This window comes from Sorex araneus, chromosome 1 (genome assembly GCF_027595985.1).
Source record: "Sorex araneus isolate mSorAra2 chromosome 1, mSorAra2.pri, whole genome shotgun sequence".
Lineage (NCBI taxonomy): Eukaryota > Metazoa > Chordata > Mammalia > Eulipotyphla > Soricidae > Sorex > Sorex araneus.
This window is the reverse complement of record NC_073302.1, coordinates 42,863,475-42,888,092: the sequence shown is the minus strand read 5'-3', so window position 1 is coordinate 42,888,092 and position 24,618 is coordinate 42,863,475. Positions and strand designations below refer to the sequence as shown.

At 38.2% G+C, this 24,618-nt stretch overlaps 1 protein-coding gene across 1 annotated transcript in view; it reads left to right on the top strand.

Moving 5' to 3' along the window:
• Nucleotides 1–4,917: 4,917 nt before the first annotated feature.
• The window catches only part of LOC101555946 (uncharacterized), a 102,229-nt gene continuing 82,528 nt past the window's right edge, over nucleotides 4,918–24,618 (top strand). The window contains exon 1 of the mRNA XM_055125396.1: nucleotides 4,918–5,070. Coding sequence (XP_054981371.1) covers nucleotides 4,918–5,070 — 153 coding nt within the window. The remainder of the gene's footprint in view (nucleotides 5,071–24,618) is intronic.

Below are 24,618 nucleotides of genomic sequence, written 5' to 3'. Positions count from 1 at the left end.
GGGAGGGCTTTTGCCTCGCATGCGGCCAACCTGGGCTGATCCCTGGCATCCCATATGGTCCCCTGAGCAATACCAGGAGTAATTCCTGACTGTAAAGCCAAAAGTAACCCCTGAGAATTTCCATGTGTGACCCAAAAAAATCCAAAAGAAAAAAGAGTTGTTTATTTTTGCATGGAAAAAAGTCTCTATTTGATGTGGTCCCATTTGGTTTTATTTGCTTTTATTTTCTTTGACCTCAGGTTGATATTGTGGAACATTCTACCTATATATTCCTCAGTACATTTTATGAATTTTGGTTCAAGATCTAAATCTTTAACTCATTTTGTATATGCTGTTATAGAGGGGTACATTATTTTTTAAAATACTTTTCTAAACTTTTTTTTTTTGTATCTGGGTAACACATTGTTTACCAAAACTATTTGTTGAAGAGACTTTTCTTTTGTCTTTAATTAGCTGATATCTTGATGCTTGCTTGTTTCCTCTCAGTTATTTTACATTGCCATGAATGTCTGCTGTTATTGCTACACTACACAGTTTTCACTACAATAGCTTTCTAAAATAGGTTAAGATTAGGGAATGTGATATCTCCAATCTTCCTTTCTATCAGATTTGTTATGCTTACTTTATGACTGCTTACCCAATTTATCAACATTTGTTCTATGTCCAGAGGAATGTTGTTGGCATTTTATAAAGATTGTATTGCTGTTGGCATGGATGTGGGAAGAAAGGGACCCTCCTAAACTTCTGGTGGAAATGCCGACTGATTCAGCACTTTTGGAAATCAGTATGGGCGCTTCTCAAAAAACTGGAAATTTGACCCACTTTTGGGAATATATCCAAGAGAGGCAAAAAAGTATAGTCGAAATGACATCTGCAATTGTATGTTCATTGCATCAATGTTTACAATAGCCAGAATCTGGAAAAAAAACAGAGTGCCTGAGAACAGATGACTGGTTAAAGAAACTTTGGTACATCTACACAATGGAATACTATGCAGCTGTTAGAAAAGATAAAGTCATGAACTTTGCATATAAGTGGATCAACATGGAAAGTATCATGCTAAATGAAATGAGTCAGAAAGATAGGGACAGACATAGAAATATTGCACTCATTTGTGGAATATAAAGTAACAGAATGTGAGACTAACACCCAAGAATAGTAGAGATAAGTACCAGGAGGCTTAATCCATGGCTTGGAAGCCAGCTGCACATGCTGGGGGAAAGGCAGCTCAGATAGAGCAGGGAACACCAAGTAAAGTGTGGTTGGAGGACCCGCTCAAGATGGGCAATGCATGCTGAAAGTAGACTATAGATTGAACATGATGGCCACTCAATACCTCTATTGCAAACCACAACATCCAAAAGGAGAGAGAGAACAAAAGAGAATGCCCTGCCACAGAGGCGGGGTAGGAGGAGTCTGGGGGTTGGGAGGGATACTGGGATCATCGGTGGTGGAGAATGGGCACTGGTGGAGGGACGGGTACTCGAGCATTTTATGACTGAAACACAAGCATGAAAGTTTGTAAGTCTGTACCTGTACCTCACAGTGATTCGATAATAAAAAGTTAAAAAAAACAACAGAAGTTTTCATAATTATTTTTTGTGAATAGTTAGCTTTTACTCATGTTTTTACTTTATATTTAACTATCTGCATGCATGAAAATATATACTATTCACCTTAAAATGAAAAACTCTACATCTATGAAATACAACATAGAATTAGATGTGTATCTTATTTTCTGATATGACTCAGCAGAAAACCTAGTTATTCCAGAGCTAGACACCTCTATATTTTTATGTTTTCATCTAAGCCTACAGATTTCATACATTCTATGGAGAGAGCAGAAAATGGATGGAAGAATTACAAACTATAGGAAGTGCCTCAAACTAGAAATTATGCCTCCACTTTTTGTTCTTCGTCTACTGACAAAACTGCTCATATAAATTCAATTCAAATGAAGGCAAGGCTGAGCACACAACTTAAAAGTTAGACTGTATGCATTGTCTGACACAGTACTAGGTTAGACTCATTGATTTCTATTTTCTATAAAATAGTTCCTTTATCTGACAATGTTTCATTAATTATTAGGCAAAAGATTCTCAACCTGCATTAATCTCCATTTTAAAAATTATACTAGTATTAAAAAGTATTCAACAAATAGTAATCTTTCACAGTTTCATTAGTTATTCATTTTCTGATTTCACTAATTAATCTTCTGTGTCACTGTGATTTCATTCTTATGTTAGCTTTCAAAGTTAATAGGGCACGGGTAAATGACAAAGGTATTAAATGTCAAGGCTTATTGTTGCAATATTGTTAACCTAATAGTAAAATAATTTGGGTCCTTTGATTTTTAAAATGGACTAACTGTAAAATGAAGTACATGTGCTAACAAAATTAAATTGACTTTTACTTTTAAAAGCAACTTTTACTGTCATAACTATATGAGAGACAATTGTACCTAAGGATAATTGGGTGACATATATTTATTTGCACAATGATTAGGAATTGATCATTTTTTTTTTTTGCTTTTTGGGTCACACCCGGCGATACTCAGGGGTTACTCCTGGCTTTGCACTCAAGTATTACTCCTGGCGGTGCTCGGGGGACCATAATATGGGATGCCGGGGATCGAACCCGGGTCGGCCGCGTGCAAGACAAACGCCCTACCCACTGTGCTATCGCTCCGGCCCCAGGAATTGATCTTTTATGGAAAAAAAAACTGTTGGTCACAATTAATCTTTATGCCTGTTCTTAGGCTTTTAAAAATTTTTACTAGTTAACATAGTATTAAATTCAAGTTAAGTATCCTGTTTCAGAATAATTAAGATTTGTGATATTCAGAAAAAATGACAGCAACTTTCTATTTATGACTTTTTCTAAATTTAAAAGTTGCTAGAGTGAAAATGTAACATTTCCATCTTTGATATATTTTTGGAAATCATGAACAATTAAAGTATATTGCAAATGCCTTCTTTTCAACCTTAACTCCAAGGATAAAATTGCAGAAATATCGCTACATATGTATGTCACATCATACCACAGATGGCAAATCAATAGGTGTGGAAAGACTTTTTAAAAGACTTGCACTATGAAAAAGTAAAAGTGAAGATGTTTATAAAGTGGGTTTTTTCCAGAAAAGTATGCATTCTATCTTAATTCAAATATAATGTCCACAAAATCTAACAAGGTTTCTTTTGTCCCGTTAAATTGTTTAAGATGCACATTTCATTAAAAGAGACCACTATGACAATGACAGTTGGAAATGATCACTCTCGACAAGAAGTGAGTGCTTAAAGGAGGTAAAGGGATATACATGAAACCTTTTAATGTCTTTATTGCAAAACTTGCAAAACTTAATGAGCAAGAGGGAAGAGAGAGAGAGAAAGAGAGAGAGAAGAAGAAAGTGTCTGTGTCTGCTTTAAAGAGGCATGCATGCTGGGGGATATGGAGGAGGGAGGGAAATTGGAAACATCTGTGGTGAGACATGAACACTGGTGAAGGGACTGAACCTTGAAACACTGTATGACTGAAACCCAATCATGAACAATTTGTAACTGTATCTAATGGTGTATCACTGTATCACTGTCATTCTGTTGCTCATGGATTTGCTCAAGTGGGCACCAATAATATCTCCATTGTGAGACTTGTTGTTACTGTTGTTGGCAAATTGGATGAGCCATGGGTAGCTTGCCAGGCTCTGCTGTGCAGGCGAGATACTCTCGGTAGCTTGTCCGGCTCCCTGAAAGAGGTGGAGGAATCAAACCCGGTTTGTCTGCATACAAGGCAAAAGCCCTACCCACTGTGCTATTGCTCCAGCCCACTTAATGGTGATTCAATAAAAAATAAAATTAATGAAATGTGACATGTCAAAACACAAGGAGAGAACTGACCAACAGTTATGGGCATAGTACCCCAGTTATGGGCATAGTATTAGAATTATGTGCATGAAAAAACAACATTAGAAGTACTGTAAAACACAGTATCTAAATATGTAAAAATAAATAGATAGAAATTATTAAATCTAAAATAAAATTATTTTTAAATTAGTAAGATTGAAAATAAAAACATTAAACACCAAACAAAACAAAACATTAAACACCAAACAAAACACCAAACAAACCACTAGTCATTCAGCATACTTTATAAGACTGTGAGATGAGTAGTAGTCATGTAAATTTTTAAATGGTTTGTTTATTAATTTTGAAAGGAGCCTACCAAGCAGTGTTCAGGTGACTAGAAGGCCACTCCAAGCAGTATTAGACCATTTATGCATACAATGAAAAGCCCTGAGTATGTAGTGTTAGTCAGTCACTGGAATGCTTGAAACCACCAAGGCCATTCCTGAAGTGTTCCAGAGTCTAGGACTACACTCAGAGATGCTTGGGGCAAAGGGTATGTAGTGCTGGTATAAAGCAAGGTCGGGTCTATGCTTGTTGTCTCAATGTTCTCCCTGTAACAATTTTTGATGCCTTTGGTGACGTCACTATATTGCGCCCTTTAGAGGTACCATGATCAATAAAAGGAGGTCCACGAGGCCCTCTGCCTTTGCTAAGAGCCAGAGCGAGCCTTAGTCCTCCAATCAGTGATTATTTCTTCCGCGTTCCTATCTCAGCGCCTCCGATTGCAGAACGTTCACGCAACATCTGGCCGCCCAACGTGTGGGGCCCGAAGGTAAGGACCGGTACGGGAGAAACCGAGAGGGATCACGTTGCACCGAGCTTGCATAGCCTCTCGGAGATTGGAGAAAAAGGGGTGATGGGCAATGTGCAGTTCTTTTTTGTCGCAGAGGGAGGTTTATTTTTATCTTGAAGTCTGACAAAAGCAGCTGGTCTGCCTTTGAAGGAGCAAGTAGTGCGACGCCTCCTTGAGAGGGTACATAAGTATTTAGAACTGTGGAAAAGAGGAGGGAAAGAAATGTCTCATGCCCATCAGAAAGGGGACTTGATCCCCGCAGAGGAATTGGACGCCTACGGTGTAATCACCATGGCCCTGATTTCTTTCCAGTCCGACACCAAGTCGGAAGAGGCTCCTCAGAGTGAGCCTGATTCTTTGTTCCCTGAGTGGATGGTGAGAGTTAATGCAAAATGCATGGCCAGCTGGAGGGTAGCTGGTCAGGGAGTGTGGGAGACGTCCCCACTGCCCTCGGGACACTCCAGAAACGGGGCACTGTTTGGTAGGACATCGTGGCCTGGCAGGAGTTAGCTGAACTCCTAGTTTTTAACCGGCCTAGTTTAAAACAAGAGCTTGTGTAAAACAGTGCAGAGATAAAATTTGTTAGGGTGTTTTCTTATGCTGCTATTTAAAACTTAAGTGAGTGCCAGTTACTTGTGTGTATGTATCTGAAAGTGTGTTTGTAGTGTGAAAATGTTAGTGTCCAGGTCTGGTGTGAAGATTTTATGATTTAAGGTAATTAAGAACTTTTTGAAATCAAAGTAAAAGAATTGGCCAACATTTTGCCATCTTAAGTTTACAACAACTCATAACTTATTTTGCCGGCTTTATAGTAACAAAAGCGCTTTTTTGACCCATTTTTAACAAGCAGGAAACTGGCTGGTCAGGCAGGGAAACGAGGAGCAATGTTCCCAATCGGCCGACAGGGCTTACTTTGCCCTGGGGACTGCCCTTCCTTTCTCAGTCTATCAGGTTTTTTCCCTGCCATTCTTGAAGGGTCAGATTGATCGATCAGGTATATATTTGTGCACATGCATGTGTGGTGTTTGTTGTCTTTCTGTCTGTCTGTGTTGAGTACTCAAGCTAAAATCAGAAGTAGAAATCCTTAAACCATCCAACAATTTAAAAAGTTTAGGTGTTTTTGGAACTTGTTAGACAAAGTTTTAAACAAAGATTAATAATCAGAATGTGGCGCCTACAGAGAAATTGAAATTCTCAAATCTAAAATCTTATTGGAGAAACATTAATGTTTATTAATAGTTGAAATTCTTTTTAACTTAAGTGAAATAAGAGTTCAGGGAATTAAGGCCTTATCTTACAAGCCTCAGCCAACTTTAGTACAGAATTTAGGCTGTTTTACATAAAATAGAGGCACAGACACCATCAGTAAACAAAAAGGTTTTATGTTTCCATAAACACTGGCAGTTCAAGTGTTTTCAGCATGTTTGTATTGTAGGATTGTATCTGGTATACAAAGCTCATGATTTGAAATAACTAAGGTATAAGAACTATTGAAATTAAGCCAAAAGAGGTTTCCCTCATACTTTATAAAAATTGGTTTCAAGTTATTCTTAAGCTGCTATGTCTATATGTATTTTGTTTTATTTACATCTGCATTGCATTAGATTATTAAAATGAGAGTTGAAATAATTGTGTCATCTAAAAACAGGTTCAAAGGTTACTGATTTGGTTCAAAACATGAGTTCCTAAAGTTATAAGATTGGTTGCAAAAATTATTCTACCTGTGTTTTATTTGATCTGAGGTTTTTGGTAGCTAAAATTTCTAGAGCTAATTAGCAAAAGAGTTAAATTGGATTAATCTCAGATATCAGTCTGAAGCTGCTGAGAACCGCCCTTTTTTGTGCTTTAGTGATCTTGCAGGGGAAGAGAGGAAGTGGCCTCCTCCCACCTTTTTTTTTTCTTATTCCCCTGCCTTTCCTCAGCCTTCTGATTTCAGTTTTGAAGTTAGGAAGTTAGTATCTTTTAAAAGTTCATCTCAAAAATTATGAAAAGAAATAGGAAATAAAACAGGAAATTGGAAGGAATATTTGGCTTTCATCTAAAACTTTGCTCCCTTTTTCTATATTGTGTAATTTTTTTTCAAGGATTGTTTAAAATACAAGTATAAAGTGCGCATATGACCATTTGCACTCTATATTTGGGGAGAATAAAAAATTGAGGTTAGGGCCATTGGATATAATAAAACATAAAATGCAGTGCAGGAGGTGATGAAGTGGGCAAAGATTGGAGAAGCATGTAGGTGGATGAAATACAATAATTTTGTGAGCATTTTAACCCTCTTATCTGTTCTCCTACAGTCTGGAGTTCTATATCAGAATATCTTTTGATTATGAGTATTGTAATCTTTTAAAGATATATAGGATAAATGTAAGGCTTTTGAAAGAGTACTGAAGAGTACAACTTAGTCATGGTTGGGAATGAGAATGATTAGCAATCTTAAGAACGCTAAATTATATCTACAGAATTGTTTTAGTATCTGGACTCCTATTAAAGTGCGCCCAGATAATTAAAAATCAAGGTTTAATTAGACATAATGTTAAACTGGATATTCTATCTCTACAGAACTTAATGCTTCTGTTGATGTGACTAAGACCCATAGCAAACGGGTATTGGTTGCATTTTCAAAAGGGTTTGCTGCTGGAAAACTAGCCCTCCCAATAGTCTGGAAACAGCTTCAGCCTGTTTGGGTCAAGCGGTGGCCCTTGACAAAAGAAAATCTTTGCATGAATTGGTAACAGAGCAGCTTGATTTGGGACATATTATTACTAGCTCTAGTCCTTGGAATTTGCCTGTATTTGCTATTTAGAAAAGGACTGGTAAATAGAGAATGTTAACTGGTTTAAGAAAAGTCAATGTCCCGTATGGATTAATAGACCCTTTACAGCCGGGCCTGCCTAATTTAGCCATAATTCCAAAGAAGTGGAATATTATTATAATTGATTTAAAAGATTGTTTCTATAACATCGCTTTAAGGGAAGAGGATAGAGAGAAATTTACTTTTACTGTCCCCTCTTTAAATAATGAGCATCCTACTAAAAGATGTTGCGTGAACGTTCTGCAATCGGAGGCGCTGAGGTAGGAACGCGGAAGAAATAATCACTGATTGGAGGACTAAGGCTCGCTCTGGCTCTTAGCTCAGTCCAGCCCCAACAATGCTTTACTTTTGTATTATACCCCTGACCTCTCATATATTTAATTTTTTTATGAAGTGTATATATTTTACTTGAGGTCATATAATTATAAAAATAGGCATAATGTATATTAATTTCTGCTTAAATTCCAGGTATGTTTTACTAAAATATTAGCAGATAGCTTAGCCATTAAAAAATAAGATTTTGTCCAGTCTATAGTCTACTTTCAGCTCTCACCTACCAACCCAAATGGATGATAGCCACTCAATACCTCTATTGCAAACTACAACACCCAAAAGGAGAGACAACAAAGGGGAATGCCCTGCCACAGAGGCACGGTGGGGTGGTGGGGGATGGGGTGGGGGTGGTGAGAGGGATACTGGGATCATTGGTGGAGTTGAACGGGCACTGGTGGAGGGATGGGTAAATAAATGATCACTGTATGAGTAAAATGCAAACACAAAATTTCATAAGTTTGTAACTGTACATCACAGTGATTCTCTAATAAAATTTTTTTTAAAAAACTAAGATTTTAAGTAATTAAACATGAATCCTAACTTCATAATAGAGAAAAATGAGGGAGCTAAAAGTACAGCATTGCTTTAAGAAAACAAAAGATTACAAAGAAAGATATTTTACTAAGCCATTTTTTTTGGAAGTTAGAAAATATGAAGATAGAATGGTATTGGTGGGGGGGCATGGAGAACTGCAGCAGCGGCCACAGTCTCACCACCTGCCCCGGCCGGGCCAAGTTGCAGTGCGGCCAGACTTGATGGCAATGTGTGCAGTAGCTCATCAATGGTGGGTCCTGTCAGCCAACCACTGGGTGACCTGGGTCCTGGCTCAGGTGTTCGGCCTGGCACAGACCCTCCTTGATAGCTTCCTGCTCTGCCAGCTGCTCAACAACTTCCAGGAGCACTCCATCAACCTCACGGAGAACAACCTGACGCCGCAGATGTCCCAGGTGCTGCCCAGAGACAGAGACAGGTACGTGTTTGTCAGTGTGCAGATCATTACAACATGCCTGTCGACAAAAAGCTTGCATTCAGTAGACTGGGAACACCTGTAAAGGCAATTAGAGGCCGCCCCTAAAACCTCCATCCCTCCCAGAGAGTACAGCAAACTACCGAACGTATCCTTTCCGCATGGCAGAGCCCGGCAAGCTACCTGTGGCGTACTCTATATGCCAAAAAATACTAACAACGATTGTCCTCATTCCCCTGACCCTGAAAGAACCCCTGATATGCCATAGGGCTACACTAGCACACGACAGGGATGAATGGAGATGTTATTGGCACCCGATCGAGTAAATCAATGAACAATGGAATGATATTGATACAGTTATGTGTTAATGATTGTTAAAAAAGGAGAATAGGGGTCCAAGAAAGAGGATAATCAGAATAAAAGGGATTAAAAGTATTTTGAAGAAGATGTTTCCATTCATGTAAAACCTTGGGAATATTGAGAAAGAAAAACTTTAGTTTGGGAAGCCAGTTATGTCCAACAACTATGACAACTCTTTCTCGAGGTCTGATGATAAGATTTTAACCATTTTAGGTAGAGAATGATTTAACATACATATTAAAAGTGTATACACATATGAAAGAATTGAAAGAGAAAAGAATAGTAGGGTGCTTTCAGGAAATAGCACAGCTTGAATATCTCAAGTTTATAAAGCCAATGAACCCAGGGATATGACTGGTTCTGATGAGATTTCCAGAATGTAAGAGAAGTTGAGATTCTTTATTATAATAAGTGTGATTTCCATTGTTCCTCTACATGTTTTATTTTCAGTAGGAGTCAAACACATGGGGATCTGATACGGATGCACTAAACTATCTGTCTGGGTTAGCTATCACAATATGTTGGCTTTCATTTTTTTCAACTTTTCAGTGTTTGATGAAAATCTTTTTCTTGACCGAATCTTAGAAAAGAGATTCTGGGAAATGTGGCTTCAGGATCTCTCCAAACTTAATGGAGAAAGCTGAAGGAGACAATAGGAGGAATTTAGCATAATGACTCTCCATGAGTGTTAAGATTAGAAAAAAGATTGCAGAGGCCAGACAAATTAATTTGAAATAAGGAAGTGCATGCATCAGTAGAAGGTATCTCTTTGGGGAGGTCTGGGGTGAATAGAAACGGAGGAGTGAAGGGGGATCTTTCCTTGCTTTAAAGTAAATATGTAAATGTGTATATATATGTATATACATACATATATAATAGAATTTTAAGACACAAGTGATAAAAAAATCTTAAAAAGAAATATCATAGGGGCTGGAGTGATAGCACAGCGGGTAGGGCGTTTGCCTTGTACGCGGCCGACCCGGGTTCGATTCCCAGCATCCCATATGGTCCCCTGAGCACTGCCAGGGGTAATTCCTGAGTGCAAAGCCAGGAATAACCCCTGTGCATTGCCGAGTGTGACCCAAAAAGCAAAACAAAAAAAAAAAGAAAGAAATATCATAAGGACAATTGATAAGAGTGTGATACAAAGGTAAATATATAAAAAGGAGGATTACAAATGTAAATTTCAATAGATAAATTATACAAAAGAATTGTTGTCCCTACAAAATGACTTGAGGCTTTTAAATATTTGTTTTAAATGTTTGCAGAATTGTGGGCTCTCAAATGTATGAGGGAGGCACCAGGAGCCAGCCAGCAATTCAGGCCAACTGGGCCAGTGCTTCACTGCTATAGCCTGGCGTCCTCCGGGACTACTCCCAGCAATGCTAAGGAAACCAGGTGATACCAGAAACCAAACCTGTCAACCACACTTACGGCTTATCTGTCCTATCTCTCCAGCTTTTCTAAAATGAGTTTGAGGCCATCTTTATGTATTGCTAATTTAGCATGATGCTTAAGTAGGATGATAATTTTTTGCATCGCCTCTTCATACTGCTAAAATTTCAAACCACAAAAACATGAAGTGTGACAAGAACAGTAATGTTTGAAGACTTTTAAAGATTTTTAAGTGCCAAGCAAACGAGAAGCGTATGAACATATAAGCATTTTTTAAAGGTCAATATATTATACCCTGGGGAAGGGGATTTCCCTAGAATTGACTGGGTGCCCAGTGGTTACTTTATATGATAGTAGGCTCTGGAGTTTAGGCTAATATTTTATGAATATTAAATATCAGGCCAACAATGTGGTGTTACAAGACTCACAGCCAGCAGTGCTGGAACTGAGGGGGACATGTGGTGCTGAAGATCAAATTCGGGGTGTTATACATATGAGGTTTATGTTCTATTCTTTTGGACAATCTCTTTGGCCTCAATAACAGTTTGCACACAAGTCCTGAAACTAAAAGCACTGAAGTAAAGCTTTTTATTTATAAAGTACATGATATTTTGATGCACTGAATTTCACATCATCAAATTACTTGGCAACACGAGCAACAGGCACTTATTTCAACTGGAAACATATTGCTTACTATTAGGAAAGTTAACATAAAAAATTAAAACAAAGTTTCAATGTAGAAAAGATTCTCAGCAAACATGTTTTGGCAATTCTGAAGTGTTACGGCAATTTAATGTGTATTTGGAGTAGACACTGTGAAATTACAGAGGTGTAAAGAGGAATTTATAAAAAAGAATATTCTGTAGAAGTTTTGATTGTTTTGAGATCTCTCAAGATTGTTAATCAAGAAGAATTACTTAATTAAAAGACTTTTATTAACATGTTAATTTTAATTATCTATAGTTAGGTGATCCATTGCTTTGTATAAATTCTATCTTCAGACACACATCTATATATAGAAGCTATATATAAACATTGATTACACAATGCTAAGTACAAAGCAAAAGTGACCAAGAATCATCAAATGAATAATTCATGTTTAGCATTATATATGGATATATACATATGTATGTATGTGTATATATATGTGTGTGTATATATATATATATATATATAATTTTCTGACTGGAGTTTGGTGGTGGATTTTAAGGTAAGCCCCTAGCAGTACTCAGCGGTTACTATTGGCTCTGCTCTGGGGTCCTCCTGAGAATGTTCAGGGGACCATATGTGTTTCCAGGGATTGAACCAGGACTATACAAACAGAAATCAAGCACCTTACCTTACTTTTTTTCCACACACAGACTAGAGTTTTTTATATTCAATAAAAATATCAATATAGAAGTAATATTATCATCAAAACCAGCATATTTTAAAATGTTGTGACAATTTAGTAAATGCATAGTGATTAGATATTACTTATACATATGAGTCTCTTGCCCCTGTGCCTGGCTGTCTTCACCGGGGCTCCTTGTAGGGGGGTGGTTGAGGCTCCCTCCCCACCCCAACAGAGCCCTGGCAGCCAAAGCCTCCAGAAACCAGCCACAGCCATGCTCAAGGCCCCTCTCTGCCCATTTGGATGAGCCTTACGCATGAAGGAACCGGCAGAGGAACACAGGTGTGCGGGACCCAGGGCTGAGATCTCCAAGCCTGCTCAGACTGAGACTGGGCCTCTTCCACCCAGATCCCACATTTTCAGTAGCTAGGTGGTCACACCCAGAAACTGTCCCTGGCACCGTATAATCCCATCAACAACCAACATCCAGAGACTATAAAACTCAGCTCTGGGAAGCATCTTATAGCCTAGTTCTCCCTCCTGTAGAACCTGGCAAGCTACCGAGTGTTTCCTGCCTGCATGGGAGGGCCTGGCAAGATCCCTGTGGTGTATTCATATGCTAAAGCCAGTAACAATGATGGGTCTCAGTCCGCTGCCCTAAAAGAGCCTCCAATGCGGCACCATTGGGAAGGACGAGGAAAAAGAAGCTTCTATCATCTCAGGGTTAGGACATATGGAGACGTTACTGAGATTGCTCAAGAAAATCAACGATCAATGGGATGATGATGATGATGACTTATACAAATAATACACATATGTATTTATATATACATATGCATATATGTACATATATGTACATTTTTAAGGTTTAAATTCCATGTATTTTACACAAGTGGAAGCAGGTATTTTTGGATATATTATCATTTTGTCCAGACAGGAGAATCAAAGAGAGGGGGAAAGAGAGGTATCAAAAATGATTACTGAAATGTGCCATGTAGAATTATAATGAAAGAGAATTTTAGAACAAATTTGAAAACCATATGCCTGTACAAATGGTCACGATGAAACTAAAAGGAATTTTGGAAAAAAATACATTCAATCATTGTGGATTGTTGGTGAAAGTCAGATGTTTGTTCAAAACATTTGCACAAATATATAAATGTTATTGTCGATCTCCCATATTGTCAGATTTCTTAGAAAACCTCTAAGAAACGTTGGAGTATTGAGGTGTCTATAACATTGACATATGTAGCAAGTTTCTTAATGCACCAAAGTCTCATACACATAAATAAATATTTAACAAATTTTGTTGTTTCATTTCCAATATTTTGATCATCATTTGTATCATTTGTCATCCTGTTATTCATTGACTTGCTCCAGTGGATGTCAGTAACATCCTCATTCATCTCTATCACATGCTAGTATAGACCAATGCTCGCTCCACGAACACGAATAGCCTCAAACTGTTTATGCAGGGTCTTGGTGAAGAAGTCTGACCATCTTACAGGTGGGCGGCCACGTGGTCCTTTGATGTCCCGTGAAATCCAGTTGATAATACCTCTAGTCTAGCGGTCATCTCTGAATTGCATTACATGTTTGGCCCATCTTATTTTCAACACCTTGGCAAACGAGACAGCATCCCTGATTCTTTATCATCGATGGAGGGCAGAACTCCGGATTCCTTCTCTCACTTGAGTGGAACATGATACTCCAAGCATAGCTCTTTCGATTCCTCTTTGGGATACCCGAGTAGCGTACCTAGACTGTTTTCTTTGAGCCCAGGTCTCTGAGGCACATGTTAGTGCAGGAAGAATGGTGGAGTCAAAAAGATGTACCCAGAGCTGGAGGTTCTTCATCTTCTTAACGACTTCTTCAACGCTCTTGAAGGCTTTCCATGCTGCTTTCTTTCTCCTGCGCAATTATGGTGTCAAGTTGTTCCTCATGTTCCTCATGTTGATTTCTCAACCCAGGTACACATAGCTGCTGCATTCAGAGATGTTCATTCCATTGAGAGCAAATGGAACATCAGGGACTAGTTCGTTTTCCATGACCACTGTCTTGGTGGGATTCAGCTATAGTCCGACCTTTCCACATTTGCGGTCGAAGTCGGCCAGCATTTGTGCCGCTTGGCTAATGTTTGACTTTATGAGAATGATATCATCACAAAGCGTAGGTAGTGTAGTTGCCGACTGTCTATCTTCACTTCCATTCCTTCCCATTCCAGTCATCGCATGATGTTCTCGAGGGTAGCACTGAAGAGTTTCGGTGGAATGCTGTCACCCTAATTTGGCCCTGAGATTTTATTAGCCTCTCCTTATTTGACCTTGTTAATGCTGCGGTATTGGGGCTCTTCCACAGTCAGGGGAATGAGGTCCATTGTTGTTACTGTTTTTGGCATATCGAATATGCCACGGGTAGCTTTCCTGGCTCTGCTGTGTGGGCGGCACACTTTCAGTAGCTTGCCCGGCTCTCCGAGAGGGATGGAGGCTTTTAGGGCGGCCCCTAAGAGTAATTATAAGTGTTCTAATGGTTTACACCATATTCAAACCCCATCAAATATGTTGCAGTAGTGATGGAAAATGGGTAGGAAGTATTTATGTTCTGTCCGGAAGGATGCCTGGAGTGTGGCAGCAGTTGGGTAGTAGAAGTCGGCCGATGAGGAATTTATCTGGCACCGGCATTTGGGTCTTATGGGTGTGATCCCTGGGTCACTGGAGATTGGTGTTAGCAGGCAGAGGATCTTTTTTCCGGTCCCATTGAGCCTGGTTCTGTGGGACTTCACTCTTACGTGAGGCTCTGCCTGAGCATCTGGAAGATGGCCATCATCTTTAGATAACTAATATTAGGTGATTGTTAGGAACTATAATCACAAATTGAATATTCTTGAGAGGCTCATAGGTGGTACTGGTTTAAATTTATTTGGATATTACCTTGAATACCTCTTGGAGAGCATAACTTTTTTGTTGTTATATATTACTACTGTGTACTCCTATATTAGCACCTGTGTTCCATGATGTGGTCAGCATAATAGGCACTCAGCAAGAATATAGAAGACCTGGGAACAAGAGAGTTGTAATCTATTTACATGTGGAGACTAATATTTAGCCCCATATGTGATCCATGTTAACAATTTAGCTACCCTGTTAGTCACAGTTCTTTTAAAGCTGGATGATTTGTTGGTGACTTACGTAAATAGTCTTTGTCATTAAATATAAATGAGGAATATGCTGCCTCCAAAAGGCAATGAAAACTAGTATCTAGGATACCAAACTTCATAGTGGCTGTTATAACCAATGCCCTGGTTGCATTTTAGCTTTATTGGGATCATTCCTAATAAATCTAAAGTGTATAACTGGACCATATTAAGGCATAACTGGACCATATTATCCCTACATATTTTACACGGTTTGAGTCACCTTCAGGGCAATGTAGTACTCAATCTCAGTGATAACTATTGGTAGGGTTGGCGTGAAGGGATAAAATGAATCTCCTTGCAGAATATGTTATTGATACACATCCTATCTCTGTCTTTGAAAAGAGCTGGTGTCTTCTCTCTCTCTTTTTTTTTCTGACTCTATTTTTATCTTAGTTACTAACCTCCTTATGGACTTACATGAAGTACAATATAGATTAGTCTTTCCCATGAATACTCTATAGAAAGACTGAGACACAAGGGCAATGGATTATAGACTTAGCAAAGTGAAAAGATAGTCTCAAAAAAGTGGGACTGCTGAGATCCTGGAGAGCAACCAGGAAGCTGCTGGGACTCAAAGAGTTTCAGGGACAGAGGGAGAGGAGGTGGTAGGGAGGAATTGTTTCTGGTTCCAAAAAATGTCCTGGGAATGTCAGCTGAGAGATAAATCTCATCTGGAATGTTAGATGAGCAAGTAAAGAATCTGAAAAGTGACAGTGGGCCTGCTGAGATGATGCAAGGCAGCTTGAAGTATCCCAGGTCCTAACTGAAAGTGACAGAAATCTGCTTTCCTCTATCTGATCTGTTGCGTATTAAAATTTTCTCCAATTCAGTTGGGTGAACTTGGGATGTTCTGAACATTATCTGTTTCACAAGTCTTACTCCTTTCTCATTATTCTCTCCTTGTATTCCTGTTATCTAGAAATTATTATTCTTACAGTTATATGTTCAGTATCTTACATTTGCTTCCATTCCTTTAGTTATATTTTATTTTTCCACTTAATTGATGTTGATTAGCTGTGTTTTGTCTTTAGGGTAGTTCATATCACTCTCTTCTCTTTCAGAGTTCAGTGACTGTAGTATTCTCAACCTCCTTCAATTCTATTTGTATGGAGTCTATCAAACTTTCAATGAATTCTTGTTGGAGTTAATTAAATTCCTCTTTTTTGCTAATTTTCTATGGTCAAGTTTGCTTCATTTTCCTTGCCATCATATGGTTTATTTGAGGTCCTCTTTATCCAGACTTGAAAGTTCTGAGAAACTTGAACTTTTATCTCTATCTGCCAAGACAGCTGAATTTATTTTCCCATTGTTCTTAGGGTGTTGTAGGTGTCGACAGTGAAACTTTTTAAAATTCCTGTTTACCCGGGTACAGATTTGTTGGCTATTTTCACCATTAAGTGATTATCTGTCCCTAGTTTTGGAATTGACTATTCCATGCCCATGGGTATGGGGTGGGATGGGAAGGTCATACCTGGATTGGAGAAATTTAAATTAGTCAAAGCTGGCAGATGGAAGGAAGGGATGGATACAGGGAATCTTCCAGGCACTGAGCTAAACTTTCTCCCACATATTTTGTGTGCTTGTAAAAGGGAGCATAGCATACTTCAGAAATATCAAAATTATTTTCCTTTGTGCTGTTCTCAACTCATCACCACTTCATTTATCGTTTCTATCCTTTTATATTGTGTTATCACATATCACTGGGTGTTTTGTTATTGTTGCTGTTATTGCACTATTATTAACAAGATTTTATGATTTTTTTAAAAAGGTTTGATGTTTTTAAATTTCCTGCAATATTTTTTTATAGACCAAGCCATATACTAGTAAGATATGCTAGAAGTTGTTTTTCTAAAAATATCTTAATTATAAAAAGTTATCCATTTTTTTTTATTTTAGTGGGAGCAAGGTTCAGGAAACGTATTTGGAACCAAAAACTTTATTCAGGAATCTTAAGATTCAAAAAATCACCATCATACTTTTTACTTTGCAAACTTCTCTCTCAGTTGGTTACTTCAGAGGTTTTATATTTCAATTTCTTACTATATTTCTGATTTGATATTTTATATAAATATTAAATCCCATAATTATTATATTAAATATTAAATTTTCTTATATTTTATACTATGCTTACATGAAGGTATTTTATACATTTTTAGGAAAAAATATATGTATTTATATATACAAATACATATATGCTTACATATAGCATTAAGGTGTTAATTAAAATGCATTCAATTTATTCATATATTCATATAGGAGATGAATAAAAAAGATGTTACATTCAACACTTAAGCATTATCCTTTCATATTATAATTCTGACTTCAGAATTCCCAGCTAGCAGTCCTTTCAGAAGGCATGAGTTAGTGAAGTTTTGCTAGGCTAAACAGGTTGATTATGCATTCACATTTTCACTCAGGATATTTTATTCACTATTTATGATTACAATCTGTACCTTATATGCACAAACTAACTTACTTCTCAAAATAAATTGAGACTGTTTATCTACATAACATCCAGCTGAGCATGGTTAGAATCTGGTGTATTTCTCATCCTTTTTTTTTTTTGCACTAGTAAATATGAATATGTTAATAAGGAAATAATGGCATTTATTTGCAGTTGAATTTTATATTCAGTTTCTCAGCTGCCAAGAATTCAGGAGCTAATGAATATTAATTTTAAATAAATATGCTATATTTGAGCTATGAAATGCTTTTTATTATTTGGTGTTGTTGGGGTCTTTTCTATTGATCGGAGAGATTTGATTCATTACTCCACCTATACATAGATCACAATAACGATCCAGGAACTCACAGAAAATTTAAAATATATAGAGCATGCTTTATATTAATATTATCTCTTGAAGAAGGATAGTACTCTAGAACTGTAGGGATTAAAAACATATAGCATGTAGTCACAATCTTACATTGACTTTTGGCAAGAATAGTGCAATATTTTAAATATTAAAAAAGTGGGTCATTTGATACAGTGACGCAATGATAACTCTATAATTTTTATATACCCTGCATTCCAAATTTCAGATTACTAATTAAACTAACAATATGCACATTTTCTTAAATTTATAATAAAATATAGGTTGATTACATAGTAAATTAGTTGATAAAATAATGAAATAAATTTATTAAAATCATAACTTCTTATGTATATATTAAGTGATAAAGTGAATTTCATTGTATCTTTAAACTAATTCACCATAACTTAAAGGCAAGCAAACTAAGAATCTCAGAAAACCTTAAATATAAGAGGGAAATAAAGGATTACTCTGTAGGCTAATAGAAAAATGTAAGAATAAAGTTCATGGGGGCCAGAGAAACATTACTGTGAATAGAGTACTTGCCTTGCATGTGGTTGACCCAAGTTAAATCCCCAGCATCACATATGGTTCCCTGAATGTAGGATAACATGTGGTTTATCCATTTAGCCTTGCCACAAGGACTTAGTTTACTTTAAAACAATGCCCTTTCTTGGACACAGAAAGACAGTTAATGTTCTGCTTTGTAATTTGGGAGTTGATTGACTCCAATAATATTTACTCCCAGGCATCTGCTTTCTCAACTCAGTTGCCTTTAGTTCCTAGCACCTCAAAGGCAGGGTCCCGACGAGGGACGGAATGGACCCACGGCAAGCTGTGAGCTACCCTGGCATTGAAATGGGCCAGGCCAGAGCGCCACAATACTCAACTATAAGTTGAGGCATGGTCATAGAAAAATTCTGTCATGATCCAAAAGTAACAACGAGACTAGGACCCTGCTGGGGTTAGGAAGACTAACAAGGCCTGAGGACTGTGGTCTGGAATATATAGTGAATATCCTCAGGAAGAACCAAACTTTAAGTCTGATATACCTCTTACTGTGCTCATACAGAATGACATTATTAGAAATATTAGAAGTAAATTTACTATAACTATTTAAGTGGATTACTAGCTGAGGAAGAAAGGGACACACTCTGACACACCCTTGTTTGGACCCCACCCTTGAATGGATCTCCTAGTAATTTCTTAGATGAGATTTTGTTAATCTTCTCGAGAAATGGTTTTACCCTTCTTTGTTGATTTGTTAATGTTCAACCCACCTTTGTGTCACCACCCTATGTAATTTGCTATATAAACTAAGACTGTGGGGGAAGATGGAGGAGACAGAAGAAGAATAGAGGAGAGACAGAAGAAGAAGAATAGGGAAGACAGAAGACAGGAGAGACAGAAGAATACTGGAGACAGAAGAAGAAGACAGAAGAGACAGAAGGGAGACACATGAGAGGTTACAGAGAAGACGCAGAAGCAGATACAGAGAGAGGTCGGAAGAAACCAGGGGAGAGAATGCAGAGACAGGGACAGAGAGACAGACAGAATAGAGCACAGCAGCACACATAGGAGTAGAGGACAAGGAGGAGTCGTCCCAATTTGGTTCATACACAATGGCTCCAAAACACTGAACATGAGCGGCATGTGCGAGAGAGAACTGCCTTGAGAGCCCGCGGACAACAGAACAACATGACACATCATTGCATCTCCCCCCCCCCCGCACTCGCACCGCCTTTGTAATTTTTTACACCTGAGGATGCTGAAAGTGATCCCGTGCACAGAGCTAAGAGTAATCCCTGAGCACAATTAGTTCATTTCTGCTTTCCCCCCACCCCAAAAGTATAAAGCTCACAGTTTTTAATCAATTTTATTTTTTTCTTCCTATTAAAGAGTCAGTTAGATCTACTATTGGCACATCCCTTTTAGGCAAAAATCTATTTATTATGATATTTGAGATTACTAACAATTGCTTAGATTCAACATTATTTAGATAAATATACATTCTTCTGATTCTTTTTTGTCACTAAAATGTTCCTTATTGAACAAAAAGTATAGTGATTAAGTATCATTGATCTTGACTGCACTAAAGTCATGTTATTTTTTATAAATCATGAATCACGAAATCCCATTGTTCGTCGATTTCTTGAGTGGGCTCAGTAACTTCTCCATTCGTCCTATCCCTGAGATTTTAGAAGCTCTCTCCATTCGGCCTTCCTAAGGGTGCCGCATTGGAGGCTCTTTCAGGGTCAGGGGAATGAGATCCAGCTTGTTACTGGCTTTAGCATATGAATACACCATGGGAAGCTTGCGAGGCTGTCCCATGTGGGCTGGAAGCTCTCAGTAGCTTGCTAGTTTCTCCCAGAGGGAGAAGTAGGTTATAATATATCTTGGCCTCATGCTTCTGGGAGCTTGCTTTTAAGTCTCTGGATGTTGGTTGTTGATGGGATTACACACATCTGGCTTCCTCTACTGGTACCTTCATGCATGAGGTTTGCCCGAAAGTGTGGAGAGGGGCCTCGAGCATGGCTGTGGCTAGGTTCCAGTGGTCTTCGGCCACTGGGAGCTCGACTCGGGGTGGGGAGGGAAGCTGGAGCCCATTCCCTCAGAGCGGTCCCAGGGAAGACAGCCAGGTGTGTGGGCAAGAGACTGCTTTTTTATAAATATTTTATAAATATTATTATGCCATATAACTTGTAACAAGAAAAGACTATGTTGATCAAAAGCATTATGGTTTAACTTTGCCATAAAATCAGAAAAAATGTGGTTCTCTTCATATATTTTTAAACAGTGAACATGAGTTTAAATTAATAATATCAATAGACATAACTTGCAATTCTCTTGCCAAAGAGGATTTCTTCTAAAGCTCTGCTTATATTTTATGTTAGTCTAGTACTCTTATTATTAATAATGGACTGAAGCAATAGCACAGCAGGTAGGGCACTTGCCTTGCATGTGGCTGACCTGGGTTCGATTCCTCCATCCCTCTCAGAGAGCCTGGCCAGCTACTGAGAGTATCCCGCCTGCATGGCAGAGTCTGGCAAGCTACCCGTGGCATATTCACTATGTCAAAAACAGTAAGAACAAGTCTCACAATGGAGACGTTACTGGTGCCTGCTCAAGCAAATCAATTAGCAACGTGATGACAATGACAGTGACAGTGACACATTATTAATAATCAGCGCCCTCGGCCCAGATGAGATCCGGAGCAGCCGCACACAACACGGCCGGCCCCTCTGCTCCTTAAAGACTGTGATCCAGGAGATCTACTAACCCATTTTGGCACCCAGAGACTTATAGAAATGCATCTAGACTGTGACCTGAGCTACGACTACAAGCCACCTGGGGAGGGGGAAGGATTCTCTCTCCCAATGCTTTCTTTCTATGGGGATGATAGCGGCGACAGGAGCAGTAGTGCCCACATGGCGTCCGTCATCTTCTAAGACTCACAACCCAGAGGTACTGGCTTATCGTGATGTGACACACAAGAGATCATGGGATGGGGGTGTTACCAGCATGCCCTCGGCCCAGATGAGATCCAGAGCAGCCGCGCACGACAAGGCCGGCCCTTCTGCTCCTTAAAAACTATGATCCAGGAGGTCTACTAACCCATTTTGGCACCCAGAGACTTATAGAAATGCATCTAGACTGTGAGCTGAGCTAAAACAACAGAAATCCAAAACCGTGCGGCCCCTGTTGCGGCTGCGCGAGCTCCTATAATCTTCATTCTCAGCAATGGAAAACAAGCTATCAAATGAAACCTTTTCAGCAGGTTTGATTGTTGGAGGAAAATTCCAAATAATAATAATCAGTTCTCTGTTGAAATGTTGAATGTATCCAAAGTAGAGAGAGAATAAAGTGAAGATCATTGGCCACTCAGGTGCAGGGGATGGGTGGGAGGGGTTATATTGGGGTTCTTGGTGGGGGAACAGGTGCACTGGTGAAGGGATGGGGGTTTGATCATTATATGACTGAGACTTAAACCTGAAAGCTTTTCAACTTTTGTCACGGTGATTCAATAAAATAAAATAAAAAAAATAATCAGCCATTTTCCAGCACTTACTTTTTCCAAGGAACAATTACTAGCATAGCTGAGTTGCAATCTAATTTTTATCTTTCTGGAATTGGCTGATCTTGTATATGAGCACAAAATTAATTTCCTTTTCTTGAAACAAAATAAATCACTTGGCTATGATATGGTTAATTTATGACCTTAGGAGTAACTTATTGTAAAACCACAAATTAATTGTCACTTTTTAAGGTATAACATTTTAAGGTTATGAAGTATTTTTTCCTGATTTTAGTATCTCACCTGGTGGTGCTTAGGTATTACTCCTATCTCTGTGTCATGAATCACTCCAAGAGGTGCTTGGGGAGGGGACCAAAATTGAGGCGGATATATAATAAGGGAATCTGCATCCAAGTGTTGTACCCATTATACTATAGCTCTGCTCCATAAAGGATATCTTTTAAATAAATAGCACTACATTATGAAACTGCAGTGCACATATATGAATTTTAGATTGTGGAAGCATAAATAACATAAACACGTCTGTTGAAATAAATGTACCTCTCTGAGAAACATCTTAAAGGACGAGGTATATGAATTATATAAGGGAGACAACAAGTTTAGTTGATTCCTGCATCTACGTGATTCTCTGAACACTGCTGAATGTAGCCCCAGTGGCTCCAAGATCTACTAAGATTCACATTGCAGGCATTTGCACTGCCCTTTCCTCACTGATTAACTCATACATATTTTCAATATAATAAAAAATATGTTAAAGTTTATATATACATACATATATATACATATATTTTGTGGAGGGGTAAATGTCCACTAAAGCAAATATTTGGGATCCATGTTATTAATCCTTGGCCAAATGGGTCAGACAGTTCAAAACTAGGGCCCAAAATTACACCTGGTTTTGCTTTGTGGTCTCTAGGACAATACCTACTGGTGTTCTGGAAATCCATATTTGGAATTAAACCAGAATCCATTGCTGGACAAGCATGTGTCTGTGATCTCTGCTCTCTCCATGGTATATTTCTTGGAGCTGATAACTGTCTCAAGCTAACTGAATCAATTGCTCTGTTTGTCTATTCAACACCTCTCATCATCGGTTTTCTTTTTACTGCATTCCAGTTGTGACACTCTATTTGATGAATAATTATTATTGACCACTCTTATTTTCAGTTTTATTTTGACAATATTTACCTCAGAAAATTTTTCAGAGAGAAAGTTTAGCTAGTCTCAAGAAACTTTAAAGCACGATTCTACATTTATTCATGATTGCATATGAGCTAAACATAGAAATATAGATTCAAAAGCTCATGAGTACAATCGTTGAAAGGATAGATTGATGGTGTAGTAAAATCACACATTGCTAAAGAGAAAAAAAATCTGATGCTACAATGGTTTTTAAAAAATGTTTTATGATTTTGGTTACGTTTACAATTGTGTTGGTTGACATTTTCTTTCTTCATGTACACATTTACATCACTTCACTGCCTCCAAACTGCCCAATACAACGCCCCATCCCCTGAATAATTTCTTGTTCACCAACTCCTTCAGTGTGGTGCTTACAGTTTATACTCAAGTACCCAGAGTTTGTTATCTGCAGATAATGTTTTTATCTTTGTTCTGTTTCTCTAAACACCACAAATGAATGAAATCCTTCTGTTTTTGTCCTACTTTCTCTGGCTTATTTCACTACCATGATAACTCCAAGCCACTTGATTTTATTCATTATATTTTGGGGATGGCCACATGGTATTTTCATATACATGTATATTTTCATATATATATATTTATAGAGGATATCTTACAACCTACTTCTCCCTCTGGGAGAACCTGGCAAGCTACTGAATGTTTCCTGCCCACATGGGACAGCCTCGCAAGCTTCCCATGGTGTATTCATATGCCAAAGCCAGTAACAAGCTGGGTCTCATTCTCCTGACCCTGAAAGAGCCTCAAATGTGGCATCGTTGGGAAGGCTGAGTAGAGAGAGGCTTCTAAAATCTCAGGGATAGGACGAATGGAGAGGTTACTGAGACCGCTCGAGAAGTTCGAAGATCAATGGGATAATGATGATGATGATGATGATGATGATGATGATGATGATGATGATGATGATGATGATGATGATAAATATATATATATATATATATATAATAAAACTTTATCCATTTGTATGTTGTTGGCCATTTGGATGTTATATATCCTGGCTATTTTACTAAGTGCTGCAATGAACATAGGTGCATATCTTTTCAAATCAGTTTTTTGTGTTTGGGAAACATATGCCAAGAAGCGGAATTGCTGGATCATATAGCAATTGCACTCTTACTTTTTAGAAGAATTTCTATAGTGTTTTCCATAGAGACTGAATCAGAAACCACTTCCACCAGCAGTGAATGAGAATTTCATTTTACAATGGAAAATCAAGGAGGCTTGTGTATTTCAATTGTGCTGATGAAAGTTGTGATTCAGATCAAGATTTCTGCAATGAAAATTGGTAAGTAGTGGTTAGAAACTTTATGCTTTTCACGGTCCTAAAGGATCTCCGAAGCAGGGCTTAGAGTATCTGAGACCATTCCCAGAAATTTTAGGACATCTTAGCTTGGCTTCAGAAATGCTGAAGACCACCAGGACTTTTTCAACCGTGCTTGGGAGATTGTGCAGCTTGGGGATAAAACTAATGCATTTGT